Here is an 18666-nt window from a genome sequence, read left to right as displayed (position 1 = left end):
GAAGTTGGACAACATAGCTTGTAAACACAAATTCCATATTTTTCTGTCAATATATAATCTTAAAAGGAATAGTTAAAGCCTGATGTACTTTGGAAACATGGCATGCACCACCATAACGCTAAGAAACTCAAAAACACAAATTAAACTTGATGACTCATCTTTGTATACATAATTTTATAACAATATTAATGCTTCTGCTTCTTCTCAACGACCAACATTTGGCCTCAGCAACCTTCGCAAAACTGTAACTTTAATCTATCTTCTTTACTCTTTCAATTTAATTCTCAATGACGATTCCCCTGAATGTACCAATTTTGTGCCTTCTTCCTCTGGTTTATCCACAAAAGAAGCATTTTCCACCAAATACTATCCACCTTATCATAATACCAAAAACTCAACTTCGTGAGGGTACTGTGGTAATCGATCTTTGGGACTAAGGACTCTTTAGGATGACCATTGTCTATTGATGGGCTTGGTAGTGTTAGATATATGAGTTATAATTAAGGGTGGACCTTTATTCAATAAATAATGGGTCATTTGCTCGAGCCTTCGCTAAAATTTTTTTGGTTTCGGGTTCGAACTCTAGCTCAGTCAAACATTAAAAAAAAAAATCGCAAGTTAGGCAGAGTTTCAAACTCCGCCTCTGGTTTTTTTTTTTTTTTTTAACTTAGTTGGAATTTTAAATGGGACAACTATGTATATATACATCTTAAGGAGAAATATTTCCGAAACGTGACGATTGTTTTATATTCATAAAACATAACATTACAAACCCTATACAAAACATGCTTTAAAAAAAAAATTAAATTTTTTTTTTTTAAAAAAAAATTATTTTCTTAAAATATTTTTTATTTTTAATTTTTAAAAAATATATATATATATATATATTTTTTTTTTCGCTCAAAATTTTATGAATGAAAGTTGTATGAAATGTGTATATCTCGCTCAAGGCTTAAAAAGTTCGCTCAAAATTTAGTGTATGAAAACGGAATGAAAAATGTATGAAATGTGTATATCGCATTCAAGGCTTTAAAAATCCGCTCAAAATTGTGTGTATGAAAACAGTATCTCGCTCAAGTCTCAAAATTTCATTCACATTTTTGTGTATAAAGTTCATGTTAGATTTTTGTAAAATTAATACAATCACAACAACATTGTATATAACATTCAAGACTTAAAATAATCGCTCAAATTTTTATGTATGAAATGTGTATATATTACTCAAGGCTTAAAAAGTTCGCTCAAATTTTATATATGAAGAATGTATGAAGTGTGTATATCTCGATCAAGGCTTAAACATTACACTCAAAATTTTATGCATGAGAATGGTATGAAATGTGTATATCTCGCTCAAGACTTAGAATTTCATTCACATTTTTCGTATATAATATTCATATTAGGTTTCTGGAAAATTAATACAACTACAACAACATTATAACAACTTTCATACAATATTCAAGGATTAAAGTTTTCGCTTACAATTTTGTGTATGAAAATTATATTAAAAATTTCGCTCATACATACACAATTCATACATTTTTCATACACAAAAATTTGAGGTAATTTTTTAAGCCTTTGGGCAAAAAAAAAAAAAAATTTAAAAATATATATCTATATATATAAAAAAAAAAAAAAAAAATTTAAATTTTTGTTTTTAAAAAAATATATTTTCTGGAAAAAAAAAAAACGAAAAATATATGAAAATCCGTCATGTTTCGTAATATATCGTTATGTTTTGTAAATAAGGAAAACTATCGTCACGTTTCGTAAATATATCTCCTTAACATCTATATATATGTAGTTTTTTCATTTTACAAATCTCTGCCTTAAGGCCTAACTTTTGCCCGAATAGGCCTAATTTTGGATAAAAGTTTTCCTTAAGGCCTAACTTTTGCCGGAGTAGGTCTAACTTTGCTAAAAACCTTTGCCTTGCGAATTTTTTTTTTTTTTTTTTACTGAGCTAGGGTTCGAACCAAAAACCTCGGGGTATTAGGCGAATGGCAAAAATTAAAGACCACCAATTTGAGGGGCAAAAATTAGAGATAGTGCCTTTGAAGGGCAATCCGCACAAAAAAATGATAAATAATTCGGTATTAAGGAAATACCATATACCAAATGGTATTAATATTTCATACCAAACCCAAATTCGAATCCCGTAATTTTAAAATTCTCCTCCCGAATACCGTACCGAAGTACTAAAATTCTCGATTTGGTTCGTTAATTATGCCCAGCCTAGATATACGTAGTTTTTTTTATTTTCCATCCGGTATCCGCATTGGAACCCGATTAAATCCGGATTCATGCCGAGGAGTCCCACATTCAGGGGCAAAACACTCCCTATCAAGGCGATTTCCGTGCCCAAGGGGTCTTGAACCCGAAACCTCTTTGGTTAAGAATGAAGTAGTACAAGTCACTACACCACAAATCCTTGTTGGTAGATATACGCGTTGTTATCAAACTATCACTGCTCAACGCGGTTGTTAGGATTTTTTTGTTTTTGTTTTGGTCACAAAGGATAACACAATACGCGTTATTACCTTTAACTTTAGCACATGAATTGGGATGTGTAAAGCTGACTTCCGATTGGATCTGCCCTTCAGCTTGGCATCTGATTCTTTACTTGTTATTTTTGAAAGGCCATTATCTATTATATTTCTTATTCTAGTAGTTGTGCATGGTATACTCTAGAATCTAGATATGCTTTTGATAAAAAATAGTTTATCTAAAATTATGACTTAATACATTAACAATCTCTTAAACTTATTAGTAAATTTTATTTAGATAATTAAATTATAACTTATTTCAATTAAGCACATGAATATATGATAAAATATTCCTATTAAAAACTTCTAACTCATATAAGTATTGCGTCTATTACGTAAAGAAATTAATTACTATGTTTCCTTCTTTAATTATATACATCAACATCAATTGAAACACATATTAAGTTTTACAGCTTTTCTTTACTGTGGTAATCGGTTTGGCAACTGCTCTCAATTTCGTCCATTCTTAGTAAATTGATGAAAGGTGTTCCATTACGGAAAGCTAGTATGTTGATGATATTTTAAATTTTAAAGTAAAATTTACACAACAAAGACGAAAAAATTGTTTTAAAAAAACTTAAGATAACCGACACAGGATAATGCTATTTTTTTCCGACTAAAACTTTCTCCATTTTATTTTGGTTAATAACATTTTTGATCCCTTAATTATTGAAAGATTTGGTTTTAATCTTTATAATATCTGACTAAGCACATTAAATTTTAATTAATTAAGTTGTGCAATTTTAATCCCCTTGCTTATGAATATTCACAAATTTAACATAATTATTAACCGTTTCAACACTCAATTACTCATGTGATATGTTAAATTTGTTTTGTTACTTTATATTTGACTTCGCTCTATTACATATTTTCTACATGAAAGGACCAAAAACGTATAAAATGCAGCTAGGCCAAAGGCTAGGTTTACTCTTTGGCTATTGACGCATGAGAATTTGTGTACTGCTGGTTGATTGAGAAAATGGGCTATGTATGTGGATAAAATTTGCTCTCTGTGTCACAATGAAGATGAATCAAGAAGCACTATTTGTCAAATGTGTTTATACCAGGGCTCTATGGCAGAGAATTATACAATGGCTCAGGAAACCAACAGTGCAACACACTTCATGGGATGAACATTTGCATTGCACAATAATTGCTGCTAAATGGAAGTCACAGAATGCTTAGATATTTAAGTTAATATACACATAATCTGTCTACTCGGTCTGGATCGAGAGGAATGGCAGAATCTTGAGAAAGTCGAGAGAAATGTTGATACTCTAGCCAAGGAGATTGCGTATACTAGTAATGTGAGAGCAACTCCTGATATAAGTACCTTGTTGAGACAGTGTATGTTTTAGATTGTATTTAGCCTAGAAGGATGTAGTCTAAGTGGATGGTTTTCTTCGATATGAGATAGCCGGTGGTGTTAATCAGCTTTAGCTTTGTAATGGTTCACTTAGTGATTAATACAAGTTCGTTAGTTACCAAAAAAAAAAAAAAGGACCAAAAATATATATTTTTAGTAATTAAAGATTAAATATGTTGAATCATATAACACAAGGATCGAAAGCGAGTTTATGAATAACTTAGGAACCAAAATGCTATTATTCAACAACAACAACAATATATCTCGTGTTCTACAAGTGGAACTGAGGAAGATAGTGTATGTGAATCTTACTCCTATCTCTCAATCATAGAGATGCTGTTTTTGATAGACCCTTATCCCTCGGCTCAAGTAAGACATCACACAAAATTTTTGCAAAAAGAGAGTACATAAATGAAAGCAGTAACGCTAACTAATGCGAAATGAAAAGCAATACATAGCGTTTAGAAGAAAGAACAGTAACAACAATAAAATAATGGAATATCGAAGCATAAGAAACACAAAGTGATAACAAAAATCGAAGCTCAAAATATTACTAGAATAACGCACTAATACTTCTGATAATAAGAAAGTACGTAAAGGATAAGATTACATCTGATTATTAATGAATATAACAACTTCCCAGCAACCAGCCCTTTACTTGTAATTCACTCATTTTCTACCCCTAAAAGATAACTCCTATAACACATTTACCCCACTCAAACATTTCTTCCAAGCTGAAAAAAAAAAATGTCTGATTATCTTCCAAAAGATGTTCTTCTAGAAATCCTATCAAAACTCCCATTAAAACCCCTAATTCAATTCACCACAGTATGCAAAACTTGGTATTCCATAATAACAAACCCTAATTTCATTTCCTTCCATCACAACATCCTTAACAACAAACCTAATCGCCGTCCTTTACTCTTCATTCGTCATTACAACATGTTCGATAAAGTCGAACGTTACGCTTTACACTTTGACGATGAAGAAGAAGGAGTAGTAGAGTCGGAATCTGATGGTGACTCGTTCGATGAATATTTAGACCTTAAATGTCCTGAAACAACTCGTAACGAGTTTTTAAGGATTGTGGGTTGTTGTAAGGGTGTTGTTTGTTTATCTGATGATTATGATAAGTATACTGATACTGTTGTTTTGTGGAATCCTATAATTAGAAAACATTTGAATTTGCCTAGGCCTAATTTGAGGTATAATGGACGTGGTTCTTGTATTTATGGATTTGGATTTGATGTTGTGAAATGTGATTATAAAGTTGTTAGAGTTGTTTATAATAGTACTGCTACTGAAGACTATAAATTGCAGTTTCCACCTACTGTTGAGTTTCTTGATAAATTGAGGGCTGTTAAGTTTTTGGTTCCACCTGGTGTTGAGGTTTATTCATTGAGTAGTGGGGTTTGGAGGAGTGTTTCGGGTGTTTGTCCGTCGTATATTTTGCATCAAAATCATTCTGTTTCGACTTATTTAAATGGGGGTATTCATTGGATTGCGTCTAATTCGAGTGATGATGATAATGTGGATAGTAGCAATGATGATAGTAGTAGTAGTAGTAGTACTAGTAGCGGTAATAGTAAAGATGGTAGCTTTATTGTAGCGTTTGATGTGGGGACTGAAAATTTTAGTGAAATAAGTTTGCCGGAGAGTGTTTCTGAGAGAAATGTAATGAAGTTGGATGTGATGGTTACGGGCACGTCGCTTGCACTAATTGAATATGAAAAGTTTTGGCAGAGTGATTATTGTTGGGTATGGGTGATGAAAGAGTATGGTGAGGTGAAGTCTTGGAGTAGACTGCATAATATTGATTTGAGAGGAGGGTTTAGGAATATTGTGGGATTTAGGAGTCACGGTGAGTTATTGATTTCTGCCAGAATGGTAGGGATGGTTTCATACAACCCCAAGAAGAGAAACATAAGCTATCTTGGAATCCATGGAACCAATCGCTCATTTCACGGTGAGCCTTTTTTCGAGAGCCTGGCTTTAGTTGGTAAAGAAGATAGATTTGTGCAGCAGGCAGATTCGACTAATTCGACTACAGATGTTGTTCAAGAAGTTGGATCTGTACTGGATAATGGTGATGATGGAACTGAGGAACATAAGTAATAGTTGATCCAGGTAAACAATGTTCATAGTGATATCAAAGAGTAAAATGGCCTTAATGAAACATTTTCTAGATCAGTTGATGATTTTTAGAGCTGTTGTTTATGCCATCTCGTATAATGTGGACTTCCTATAAGAGGAAGTTTATATGAAAATACTCATGTTTTCCTGTAGATGTTAACTCTAATAGCGGTAATAAGGTTAGATTATACAGTTCGTGGAATTTGTCATGGTTTGTAGGGATAGTCCATACCATCTCTAACATTGTGGGCTACCTAAGAGGAAGATAGTCGAATAATGGCCAGTGGGCATTCGACGATCGAAAATTATATTTTATCCATCCCATAGCTGCCAGACATTGGCATATTTGCTTCTTTGGTTGTGCAAATGATTATGATATTATCTGGTGTATGCGTATTTACTTATTATTAGTGTGAAGTGATCTTTCAAGGCTGAAAATGACTTATTATCTTTTTGTTATTTATTTATTATTAGCGTGAAATGATCTAATGATCTTTCAAGGTTGAAGAATGACTTATATCTTTTTGTTCTACAGATCCTCTTTGTATAGGGAGAAGGTGCACGCATACTGGGGGGGACCTTTAAAATGCTTGTAAATCAATGGTTCATATAGTAAATTATACTTTTGGTGACTTCACATCACAGAACTTATGGCGGTTCTCACGTGGCTTCAAACAATTGTAGCAGGTTACATAAAGGACACTTCGGTCTTTAATCTAAGGAGGCATTAGTGATCCAAAAAATCAGGAGTTTGAGATAGTTTCTGAAGAAGCATAGAACCGGAGGTTGGTGCACATTATCCTAAGGGTAAAATGTACCAGTTGTTTTTATCTCAGTCTTTTCTTGTTTTCTTTTTGTCTTTTTTCCTTTTGGGTGGCGATTCAACGTACATCAGGATGCCCTATCACACTCTTGCCTTCGTTGGGTTAATGATACCAATGGACTTTTTCCATTTTAAAAAAATAGTATATTTTTCTCTTGTGATACCCAAGTTCCTCCTCCTGCAACTTCATCCATCTGCCTTTTCTGCCTCACCTCTCTAAGTAACCTGCCATGTATCTTGACCTCCTCTTCCCTGAAACTCCATTGCAGAAGCTTTCTTCCTGCGCCTCTGCAGCATACTGCTGTGTCCAACCCCTCATTGGGCGGAAGGGTAAACGAAGCTGAAGAGACTGGTGTGAAGTTAGGGGAGATGTTGAGGGAAGCAGTGTTGCTCAGATTACAAGCCCTTCAGGAATTGGAGGATCATGTGCAAAGAACTAATATCTCAGTTGAGATTTTCTATAAGCCTCTGGACCTCATAAATGTAAAGAAATTCAAGACAAGTAGGGGCTACTGCCTAATCAGTATCTTGACAAGCCAACTATATCCTTCCCCGCTTGCAGTCTTTGTTCGTGTGTTATTATGTCTATGTTTGTTTTCCTTGGCAAGGGTCTTATCCTGTCTCATGACATTGACAAAAATCTCTCATGTTGGACGCTCAAGGAGTGCAGTTGGAGAAAGTCTGTACTCCTCAAAGGAGGTGGTGTTTAGAGGGGTGGGGTACCTATACTTGCCAAACAAAAAAATGTATGGTTGGATAACAGTGAGTGCATACTGTTTTCTAGCTTTTACTTCCCAATGCTTCCTTTTGTTTTCTTAATGTCAATGAGTACTTGGTTTTTTACATAGTTCCTTGGATAACATAGACGAGAAAGATTTCGATTTTGAGTGTATGACTTTGGTTTTCTTATTACCTATCTAAAACAGAATAACTTTGTCCTTGAAACTAGAGCTCGCAAGATTTTTTGGAACATGATCCTAAAGGCGTTATCATGTCAAAAGTCACCATTACAGCATAAAAATGAACTTGAATTAAAACGGATAAAAGATCAAGAAATGAGGAGTTAGTAATGAATAACTAACCAGCTTATAAAAGAAGATGTACAGAAGGTTACGTTGCTCTCTGCTGAAGCCAAGCTTCACAAGTTCTCTTTAATCTAAGTACAACTATTTGTATGTATAATGTTAAAGAGTATTTTTGACCATTCCCACAAAATACAGTTGTTGAATCTTTGCGGCTTAAATTTGTGCAGTGCGGTTTTGGCCATTCCTACAAAAGAGTGTTGTTGAATGTTTGCCGGTTTAAATTTATGGTGCCATTTCTATAGCTTACGTTTCATTTTTTTTTTATTGAAATTAGACGATACAGCTCTTACGATTAGTAAGTATGCGACTTCTGAATATTGATTAGTGGGGAGTTTATTTGTTCTAGTTTACAGTCATTTTTGGGGACTCCACAAGAATTAGTCAATATTTTCGATTAAATCTTTTTGTTACTAGATTTTATATAGGATAAATTATAGGAATAAATTGTTATTCCTTTGCTCTATGATAAAAGGTCTAGGAAGAGATGTAACATTACAAGCTATTCGTCCAAGTAGTATATTATTAACTTTAGTACGAGATGTAACTCTCAATGCCATATAATGACAACCTTTTTTTCTAGACCCTCACTTCTCACTCCCGGCTTTCTTACCCGAACATTCATCCAGAGCTGTCTCTTCTGGTTCAATAATATCAGTTTGACTTTAGTCTAGCGCTCTAGTTGCAATTAAAAAAAAAAGCACTACATTTCTTGAATCATTTGAGGACTGAGAAGACGTGAATGGATGGCCATGGCACAACTACTTGGAAGTGAATTTTTTTTTTTGCTGCTGTTTCTCTTTGTAAGTTCCCATTTTTTCTTGTTTTCTTCCTTTGAACACCCTTCAAAGGGTGTCAAACCTTTTTGAAGGTAAATATTAAAAGAGAAGTTGTGTTATTGATTTAACCACAAGGAATAATCTCCGATCTTTTAAAACTATAAGGAGGTTATTCATATTCTCTATTAAGAGAAAAAAACAAGGAGAAGTTGATTAGCTGCTATTCCACTACTAACAAATGGCAGAAAAGAGGGCAAGATTTCAATTTGACAGTAAAACACTAACACAACTAAAAAAAACACTGGATTTGCGGTGTTACTATTGGGCTAAGGAGTGAGAAACAACAATCAAGGAGATACGTAGTAAATTTTCACTTGAAATAGATTAACGTTTGAGTTGAATCACAACAGGAAGAAGAACACTGCAGCAAATTCTCACTTTAAATACATTAAAATTTGACTAAATCATATCAGGAAGGAGATCTGCGATTGGAGTTATACTTGCTAAGTTTTTAAAAACACGAACAAAAGTCTACAGTAGCAATTCCACCTTAACAGACTAACATTTAAAAGTACTTGCACCAATGCGTACGCTTTTGCACAACAATACAATGTCCCATTGGACCATATATAATTCCAGTGTCTATGGCTCCATTAATGTATATAATTCAATTATATACATGTATAGAAACTTCACATGTATGAGCGCATTCGCGGCCTTACTAGAGACTGGGCGCCATCAACAAAGATGGAGGTTCCAGTCATGTATCTTGAATCATCACTGATTAAATAGATGACAGTGGAAGCAAGATCCTTCTTGACGTCAAGCCAGCGATTTAGAGGCGCTGCTTCCTTGGTCAGCTTCTCTGCTCTCTCCCTTCCCACTGATATAGGATACTCATCATCGAGGTGCAAGCCACGCGATATGCCATTCACCCTAATTTGGTGCTTCCCCATCTCCATTGCAGATATCTGAGTACAGATATTATTATTATTATTATTATCATCATCAAAATAAGCACAACGAGACGAGAAATGGTAATATAATGGAGGGCATAGTTCCGAAGTTAAAGCAGGTAATGGTAGAATTTGAGTTGATTATTCCAACAAGCGTATAAGACTAATGTAAAAATAATTCAGGAAAAAGGAAAACAAGAGAACTAGTATAAGAATTGCTTTATCAAAGAATAATTCAAAAGATACCATGGAAATTGAAGTTTCCCCTATCATTCACAAACCTCTCTATCTAGGGACTACAGAGTTAAATGGACGATCCTCGAATTTCCAATTACCTTGGACGTCGCATAGTCAACTCCTACCACCCCCTCACAAAAAAAAAAAAAAATGGCTATATCCAAATTGAGACAAGCAGTAACGACAAACATAGAAAAAATAGAATATCCCACATGGCAATCAGACTTCCCACTCACCCAAGGAAAAAGGGCCATAAGCACATATTACATCATCTGAAGACATGTCATGGTGTGTGTTCTACTTCAAGTGCTTGAGTAAAGGATAGTAAACTTAGAGAAACTTATATACCATATTAGACCACATTAGTTGTCCCAATTTGACTATTCTTCCACACAATAGGCAAATGGCCCCAAACAACCTCAAAGGCATGAAGCAATACAAGATAATATAACACATGTCCTGACGACCTCCCATAGCAAACAGAATAAATTAGTAATTAGATGGAAAAGACTGGTGATCAAGAGGAGAAACAATAAAGTGAAAATGTTTATGAAGAGGTGTAATCTCTTGTCCCATGTAACATGGTCTGATCATGCATCCCAAACATACAGGAGAATTTAAAAAGGTACTTACCCTAACCAGCTGCTGAATTCCAGCCGAACATGAACCATAAGCAGCAGCTCCTGAATATATTCCTCTCTCAGCACCAATGATTGAGGTCATAAATACAATGGATCCTCCGGCTTTACTATCTCGCATTCTTTTACCAATACATTTCAACAGGTACCATCCAGCCATAAAATTTATTTTGACAATCTTTTTGAACTCGTCTTCAATTAGCTGCAGCGGATCTTGCATTTTCCCTGTTTCATTGCATGACAGGTATTAAGAAGCTTATGTCAAACATGCTGCACCTCTCAACAAAAGGCCCAATGACGCTTCTATAAACTAACATGTCCATATGAAAAGACCAGCAAGCACCAAAGCAATTAGTAACATAATACTAAAAAGAATCATATATTAACTACATGAAACAAGGAGTTCTTTGGGTGGCAACATGCTTAGTAGTTAGTTTTGCTTATGGGGTCAAATGTATGAGACAGTATCAGTTAATAAGCTTTTGGACCCACTCAATCTAATATATCTAAGATAAATTTTCTTGCCAAATAACTTTTTATTCAATACAGTCCCTGAGTGCTTTTCCTAGCTTAAGATATAGGGATTGCAACTTGTATTCTCTAGCCACACATAATAAGTGTTCTTTACACACTTCACTAACACTGCCCTTAATGGACAAAGTTTAGTCCACCATTGGTATACTAGGGCGGACGGGAATACCTACCCCTCTAAATCAATCTTCCTCTGCCCGAATCGGAGAAGTTCGAATCCGTTCGGATATTGATTGGTCTTGGTTTGACATGGTTTACGCGTTATGGGTTCCCGGAAGAGTTAATATCTCCACTAGCTAACATTGGGATATCAGAGAGATAAAAAGAGAAAGGGGTGGAAATTCATTCAGCAAGTGATTAAGTCAAAGGAGCGGCATAAAACACATGAAACAGCGGATTACCCAAATATTTATTTTTCTCTTTTCATGAAACTGGAAGTGAGATAAACTTCTAAGTCTAGGAAGGTAAAATAAGATTTACTATTGTCACGGTGGGTCGTTTAACTCTTTGAAAGAAAAGAACTTCATAGTCCAGCAGGTCTAAAATTAGTAGAACATACAAACCCAAATCCAGAACCTGCTGTTTACTGTAATCTTCAAGATAATAGAATATATACTTCCTTCATTCATATTAACACATTACAAGGACAGAGAAATCTTTTTGTTTGATATATTTGCAAATCCAAAATATTTTTCTGATCTTCAATAAATATGCAACAGATTCAGCAAGTAATATTGTGGCGACAAATAATGCACAACCACAGAAATGGTCTTTTCTATGGGGAAGAAAGGTCATCTACCTTACATCACAATCTATTGGTACAGGTTCAAGTATACAAGAAATTTAAAACACCTAATAATTCCCACAACCATGATAGCAGCTATTGACTTTGAGTACTGAAAACCCATCGATTCTTAATAGTTTGGCTACTTCCAGAGTTCAGAACCAAGTTACAACTTCACTTTGTAACAACTTAATAATCTCAGAACACGAATGAACAATGTCATACATTATTTACACCCACAGACAGAAGAAACTTGACATTCAAAGTATATTAATCTCAAATCCATGGAGAACAAATTTCACGAATCAGAGATTTTCAACTACTATTTACAATTACTTCAATCTGATAGATTTTCAATTTTTCATTCAACCAAGTTAGTTAGCAGGACGCATGCGTTTAGAATTGCACAACATGGACACTCCAAGATAGCTTTTTATAAAGGAGGGTATTTACCAAATGCAGAACAGGTAATTAGTCAATTTAACAAATTCAAAATTTTCGAACTATGCGGTTTAACAAATGGCATTCCCTATAGCAAACCAACAAATGTATATAACACCAAAAGGATCAGCTAACAAATGAATGCGGGATAAGGGCATGAATATTCAATTAGTTTGAATCCGCTTTTTTTATCTTTCTTTCTTTACATCCTTTGTGATACAAACTAAATTTCAGTATAGCGTCTGCCACATTTTATCAGCTCACATTTAAGGTATAAGATGTACAGATATATCCACTTCATGTCAAAATAAATTCTTTAATTTTATAATAGCTTCTCCTGAGATAACTTTATGTCTTTTCCAAGCTACAGTAGATGATTCTGATCTAATTCATAGCCTATTAGAAGTAGAAGCTGCTCTAACGGGTCACGGCCAAAGATAGATGGCAGTCAGTTTGATAAGGACCCAATGACTTACATTCTCTGGCCAAAACCTCCGAGTAGACATGAAACCGATTAATTAACTGAGATTGTAGGTCAACTACTCACGTGGATAAATAGTTATTCATAATATAAGGATACCTTCTATCAATATAATCGCTGATCTAATCAAATCCTAATCTTCTATGATTTGCCAAACCTTTTATTGTTTTATTAAGTTGACAAAATTAGTTAGCCATTCACAGATAATTATTTTCACTTCACCATATACTGGACAGAACAGACAAATACCACTTGTTTTATCGGTAGACAAATACCAATTCCATTGTCATTTTAAATCCTTCTGTATCTAAAGAATAACAATATTTCTTTGAAATAAAGGTCAGGTTGTACCTTCATAAGAATAGCAGTGTACCAAAGCATCCAACTTTCCAAATATCTTCCATGCCTTGTCCACAGCTTCATCAAAAGCAGTTTCTCTATCCTCCGTCATATCCAATCCCACAACTTCCACTGCAACGCTGCCCTCTAGAGATTGTTTTATCTTCTCTGCTACACTCTTCAGTTGGCTCTCATTTCCCATCAAAACCAATCTAAGTGGTAGAAGCAACAAAAGGATTAAGTAGAGTTTATACTATGCCATTTATGGAGCAATTGTGCCTATGAAATGTGAGTATCAGACTGCCGAAATTTTGTGAGTGTGTGCATGCGTATGTGTGTGTGAATGAGAGCATGACTTCTATGCATATTTAAGACAGGGAAAGTACATACTGGCAACCCCTCTGAGCTAAATGGTAAGCAATGTTATTGCAAATCTCATCACCATTGGAAGTAAGCAACACCTTCTTTCCAGGATTTTCCATTCTCAAGCCAAATTAAGAAGAAGGCACCCGACTCCAATATAGTAGCTCAGGCAAAGAACAATAACTTCCAAGCTAACAGATTTTCCTGAAAAGGGACAATACATACAGCAAGGAAAAGATTAGGGAAGATCACTGAATGTTAATTCTATAAACATGATTAAAATGGAAAATTTTAGACACACTAAAGAAAAGCAATCTTCATGGTGGGTCATGACAAAGTCATGTTAAAAGTGTGATTTCACTAAGAATGTTGGGTGATTTAGTCTTCAAATTGACAAAAAAGTCTTTAATTCATAGTATGGGAATAGCTACTGCTGATATGAGAAAGCAAAGCTTTATTTCTGACCTATTTGACCCATGATTAATGTGGTGGAAATACATAAGATCACTCTACTGATCAAAAGGGGCAACCGCCTAAAAAAAAAAAAACAGAAAGTTCCAGATTTCAACAACCATAGAAAACAACCTTCAACAATGTTGGTACAGAAGACATTCACCATAATTCAAGGGAACATTGGAGTAAACCACTAAAATCAACTAGTCAATCTTGAGGTCTTGGAGTTTTAAACAAAGCTCATATGCTCGGCAATAATATATTAACAAATACACTGTACTAATATTCTTTGTCAATAGAATCCCCTTTCAATACAAAGCCAAAGATACACAAGAATCCATGACATATACCTATATGCACCAGTGGGTTTAATTATGGTTCAGTCACATCCATTCCCAGTAAATCTCCCCTCCCTTCAGAAACTCAAAAAGCTATTGCATATACAAGTAGATCACTTATATAAACAGGCGCCGCGTGACCAACTAAAACTAATATCTACTTAATGCATTACCTCCTTCTTAGAAGCTAATTAAACAACTAATTAAACAATCTCTAGCAAAACAAATTTCTTGTCAATAAAGTGGACGAAAACCATAGAGACCAGGGTTCAATATCCCAACAGATTAGTGAGTAGAGTTATCCGGTAACCTATGCCAGTAGGAGGTAACAAATACTAGGTGGAACAGTCGAGTTGCAAGCAAACTGGCTCGAATGCCAACAACAACAAGAACATGTGGGGTCCGGGGAGGGCAGAGTCTACGCAGACCTTACCCCTACCTCGTGGAGGTAGAGAGGCTGTTTAAAACTGGCTTGAACGCCAATTAAAATAATAATAATTGGTAGTCTTGCAGGCATACACACCAAAAACACTGACCCACATCATAAAACACCCATCAAATTCCTTTAAAAATAAAAAAAGACACACAGATCAATCACCAAAAAAAAAAAAAAAACACCTATCAAGTCGTTTCAAAAGAAGCAAATTGAAGCATGTTGGCAGTTCTTTTTTCCCCTTTGTTTCACTAAATAGAACATAAAATTCAGAGTAAGAATCTTGAATTGAAAGAAGAAGAACGAAAGATGAATTGTTTACCAGTTTGCTCCAGCGATCTACAGCTTAACCTGAACTGAAAGTTGTACAAGTAGGAAGTTGGTTGGGAAATAGTCAAGAAAGTACACTATAAATGTAGACCAAATAAGTGTGAAGTGGGTAGGCCCGTTTAATAATCAACCATACACGAAAAAGAGGATAATTAGACTTTTTTTTTCCCTTAAAAAAGAGCGTTCACTTACCCAAATTAAGAAATAATTAATCTCATTTTTTCAAATTTATTCTTGTTAAGTGATCAAATTTTAATGCTTACTTAATTAAATATCAGTATTTTTTTAATAAGCGTGCAAATGATCAAGTAAACATTCTTTTTTAATCGATGAAATACTAATTAGGTAGCTCACCAAATTAGACTTTAGGATCAACCATAAAAAAATAAAAAATAGGTTCGTTGAAGACAAGACGACGTCTTCGGTCTTTCACGTGTGTCGCGCAGTAGTTGTTTGGAGTGACGACGTCCTTTTGGGCTGCCTCCAATTTGGACCTATGAGGTCCCTAAATATTATCGTACTTATAAATTTTTTATTTTTTTTTATTTTTCATCCGGTATCCGTATTGGAGCCCAACTATATCTGAATTTACACCGTATGGAGCCTCATTTGGGGAAAGCGCTCCCTACCAAGAATTTTTCCATATTCAAGACTCGAACCCCAGACCTCTGATTAAGGGAGGAGCAATCTCATCCGTTGCACCACATCCTTTGGTGGTACTTATAAACTAAGGGATCGTTTGGTAGGATCGATAGGATGAGATGGGATTATTAGTCCCATGGAATTGGAATTATCCCATGTTTGGTTGGTGGGATAACTGTTTACCCGGAAAACGGTTCAGTTGAATTTGTATTCGTGGTCAAGGACACGTGGATCAAAATGACCAGTAAATCAATATAATATGCAAGTAAATCGAATGTAAACGAAATAAAGCAAGAAAAGTTGAGAATAGTCTGAGCCTCGATCGAGCCCGGTGCTAATGTCTCCGGCTAAGCTTGTGATTAAGCACTTAATAAAACGATAAAGAACTTAAGAAACGAAGCAATTACGTATAACAATAGTGTATTCCTCTTGAATTTCGTGTCCTTACAATGGGAATGATAATCTCTATTGATACTAGGAGCTAGGGGCACACATTCCATGTATGACGCCCCAGCCCATAATGAGTATTAATTGGGTAATAATAATAAGCAATAAAGAGGACCATTAAGCCTAATAACACCAGTATATAACATTCAACTTGATTCGTAACGGCAGCCCGTTGAGGTTCCTCCGATGCAATGGCATTTCCTCCGGTGCCACTCAATGCTGACTCATCTTTAACTTATCCCTTTAGCCATGTGGGATAACAATACTGGTCCAACTGTATTGTACGAATTTAGCTCAATACAATAACTCCTTTGGTATCCCATAAAATGTGGGATAAGTTATCCCATCTTATCTCACTCAATCCCATCTATATGGGATAACTTAACCCTCCTACCAAATGACCCCTAATTGAATTAATCAGTTCAATTTCAAGTTTGAACCAATGTAGTACTCCCTTCTTCCTAAAACGAGTGACGTATTAGTTAAAAAACATTATCTCAGTGCTTTAGGAATTCAAGACAAAAATTAGTAGTTATTTCCAACTATACTTTCATATTAAAGAACTACTTCTCCATAGTAGTGCTAGGGGTAAGCGTTCAGGCTGTACGAATTGGATATGAAAATTTTAATTTGGATATTTAGTTTTCGGATTGAAGAAATTACGATCCAAATCCAATCAAAGTAAGTTCGAATTTGATTGGATTTTTTAAGTTCGATTTTGGATTAATCGATTTGGATATTTCGAATTTTCGGTTTTAACTTTTGAATCTTTAAGACATGTCATAACAATTAACAGCCTCAATTCACTTAATAGTTTGCTCCTTAGAATGTAATTTTCTATAGTTGACAAAGATTAAGGTTACCTGCCGCTCATACAGTGTAATTCCAGATTAGACTTAATACTATATTGGGTAGGGCCCTCGAGTACTAATCTATTGGCCCTATGGAAATTAAACTTATTAGTATTGGACGCATATGATATGAGTAGGGTTAAATATAAGACATAAAAATTTTAATACTCGAAAATCCGTAGAACAAAATTCGATATCCAACCCGAAATTCATAAAATTTAAAGTTTAATTCATAAGGGCAATTTGCACGATTTCCCTTATTTGGGGGGTGATCTTTAATTTTTGCCCCTCAAATAAATGGTCTTTAATTTTTGCCCTTCATCTAATACTCCAAAGTTCTGGGTTTGAACTCCCGCTCAGTCCAAAAAAAAAAATCGCAAGGCAAAGTTTTGTAGTAGAATTAGGCCTATTTGTCCAAATTAGGCCTTAAGGAAAACCTCTGCCTTAAGGCCTAACATTTGCCCAAAATTAGGCCTATTCGGCAAATGTTAGGCCTTCAGGCAGAGGTTTGCCTTAAGGCCTAATTTTAGGCAAAAGTTTACCTTGAGGCAAACCTCTACCTTAAGGCCTAACTGTGGCCCAGATAGGCCTAATTTTGAGCAAAAGTTAGGCCTTAAGGCAGAGTTTCGGGAAAGTCTTGCCTTGCAATTTTTTTTTTTAACTGAGCGAGGGTTCGAACCCAGAATCTCGAGATATTTTTGGCTATTTTTTTAAGCGAAAGACAAAAATTAAAGGTCAGTAATTTGAGGGGCAAAAATTAAAGACCAGCATCTTTTAAGGGAAATCCGTGCAAAAATCCAAACCAAATATTCAAAAATGTTTGGATTTCAGGTTGGCTCAAACTATGCCCACTTTTAAGTCGTGTTCAATTCTCAATAAACATATGATTAATTTAGTAAATGAAATAGTACTTATTGATTTTTAATGGACGTGACATAAACTAAAGCACACTTATTTTGAGAGCGAGGGGTAGTAATTGCTGAATTTAGAATGAAAAATTGAATTATCTAGCTCTGACGGATTGAGATAGCATCCAGTTAGGTTATAGGTGCATTGAATTAAATGCAGTGGACCACTAGTACGTAGTAGACTAGTACTACTATTGTTGGACCATCAATTTGCGGTGTGCTTTTAAAGTTCTAACAACTTTAAATGATCGTTGCAAATATAATTTGGCTTTAGAGCTCGAAATAAATTCCATTGAGAGCAATGGTGTAAATTGCTAGCGAGAATTTGTCAACTTTGTTAGGCCCAACTTTTCCAAATTATAGTATGATTGGTCAATCTTCTAAAACTTGTTTATTTTGAAAAATATATTTATTGCTTTGTAAAAAAAATAAATTGTAGAGTAGTTGTTTGTGTTTGATTAATCAATTTAAAAAGCGTTTTTGTTAATATTAAATAATAATTTATGTTTGATCAGGGTGCCAAAAGTATTTGTGAGGAAAAAATGTACTTTTCCCAGCTTCAGCTATTACTTAAAATATTCATTTTTATTTGTAAAACTCGATCAAACACCTCAATTTTATAAAATAAATACTTTTTAAAAATTATGTAAAATAACCTTGACTTCTCAAAAGCTTGATCTAACATGCTATTGTTTGGACCATGGACTAATTCTAATATAATATTAAAATGAATGCAAGTTAACTAATTACCTACTGTTCTAAGCAAAT

The 18666-nt window shown here is 34.6% G+C and overlaps 2 protein-coding genes across 7 annotated transcripts; one reads left to right on the top strand and one right to left on the bottom strand.

Annotated features, from left to right (window-relative positions):
* The first annotated feature begins 4533 nt into the window (after positions 1-4533).
* Positions 4534-7752, top strand: LOC132036055 (F-box/kelch-repeat protein At3g23880-like). Of its 6 annotated transcripts, none has more exons than XR_009409510.1 (4): positions 4534-6036; positions 6578-6634; positions 6727-6827; positions 7135-7752. XR_009409510.1 is itself a non-coding variant. In XM_059426284.1 (2 exons), the coding sequence occupies exon 1, from the start codon at positions 4657-4659 to the stop codon at positions 6022-6024; it is 1368 nt and encodes a 455-aa protein (XP_059282267.1). In that variant the 5' UTR covers positions 4534-4656; the 3' UTR covers positions 6025-6036; positions 6578-7752. The 6 variants fall into 6 exon arrangements, 1 of the variants encoding a protein (XP_059282267.1); XR_009409509.1 differs by having other exon boundaries at positions 6727-6849; XR_009409507.1 differs by having other exon boundaries at positions 6727-7752.
* Positions 7753-9148: 1396 nt separating this feature from the next.
* Positions 9149-15055, bottom strand: LOC132036056 (uncharacterized). The gene is made up of 5 exons (XM_059426285.1): positions 14906-15055; positions 13524-13700; positions 13146-13345; positions 10553-10782; positions 9149-9697 (listed from the first exon to the last, which is right to left on the bottom strand). The coding sequence occupies exons 2-5, from the start codon at positions 13613-13615 to the stop codon at positions 9419-9421; spliced, it is 801 nt and encodes a 266-aa protein (XP_059282268.1). The 5' UTR covers positions 13616-13700; positions 14906-15055; the 3' UTR covers positions 9149-9418.
* Between the last annotated feature and the right edge of the window lie 3611 nt (positions 15056-18666).

This window comes from Lycium ferocissimum, chromosome 11, assembly GCF_029784015.1.
Source record: "Lycium ferocissimum isolate CSIRO_LF1 chromosome 11, AGI_CSIRO_Lferr_CH_V1, whole genome shotgun sequence".
NCBI classification, from domain to species: Eukaryota; Viridiplantae; Streptophyta; class Magnoliopsida; order Solanales; family Solanaceae; genus Lycium; species Lycium ferocissimum.
The sequence above is the reverse complement of the archived record's forward strand: the minus strand, read 5'-3'. Positions and strand labels throughout refer to the sequence as shown.

Excerpts from the sequence above, each read along its gene's own strand:
- LOC132036055 (XM_059426284.1), top strand. The coding sequence starts at position 4,657 with ATGTCTGATTATCTTCCAAAAGATGTTCTTCTAGAAATCCTATCAAAA.
- LOC132036056 (XM_059426285.1), bottom strand. The coding sequence starts at position 13,615 with ATGGAAAATCCTGGAAAGAAGGTGTTGCTTACTTCCAATGGTGATGAG. Across the intron at positions 10,783-13,145 it reads ACACTGCTATTCTTATGAAG|GGAAAATGCAAGATCCGCTG; the intron begins GTACAACCTGAC and ends GCAATGAAACAG. Across the intron at positions 9,698-10,552 it reads GAATTCAGCAGCTGGTTAGG|ATATCTGCAATGGAGATGGG; the intron begins GTAAGTACCTTT and ends ATCTGTACTCAG.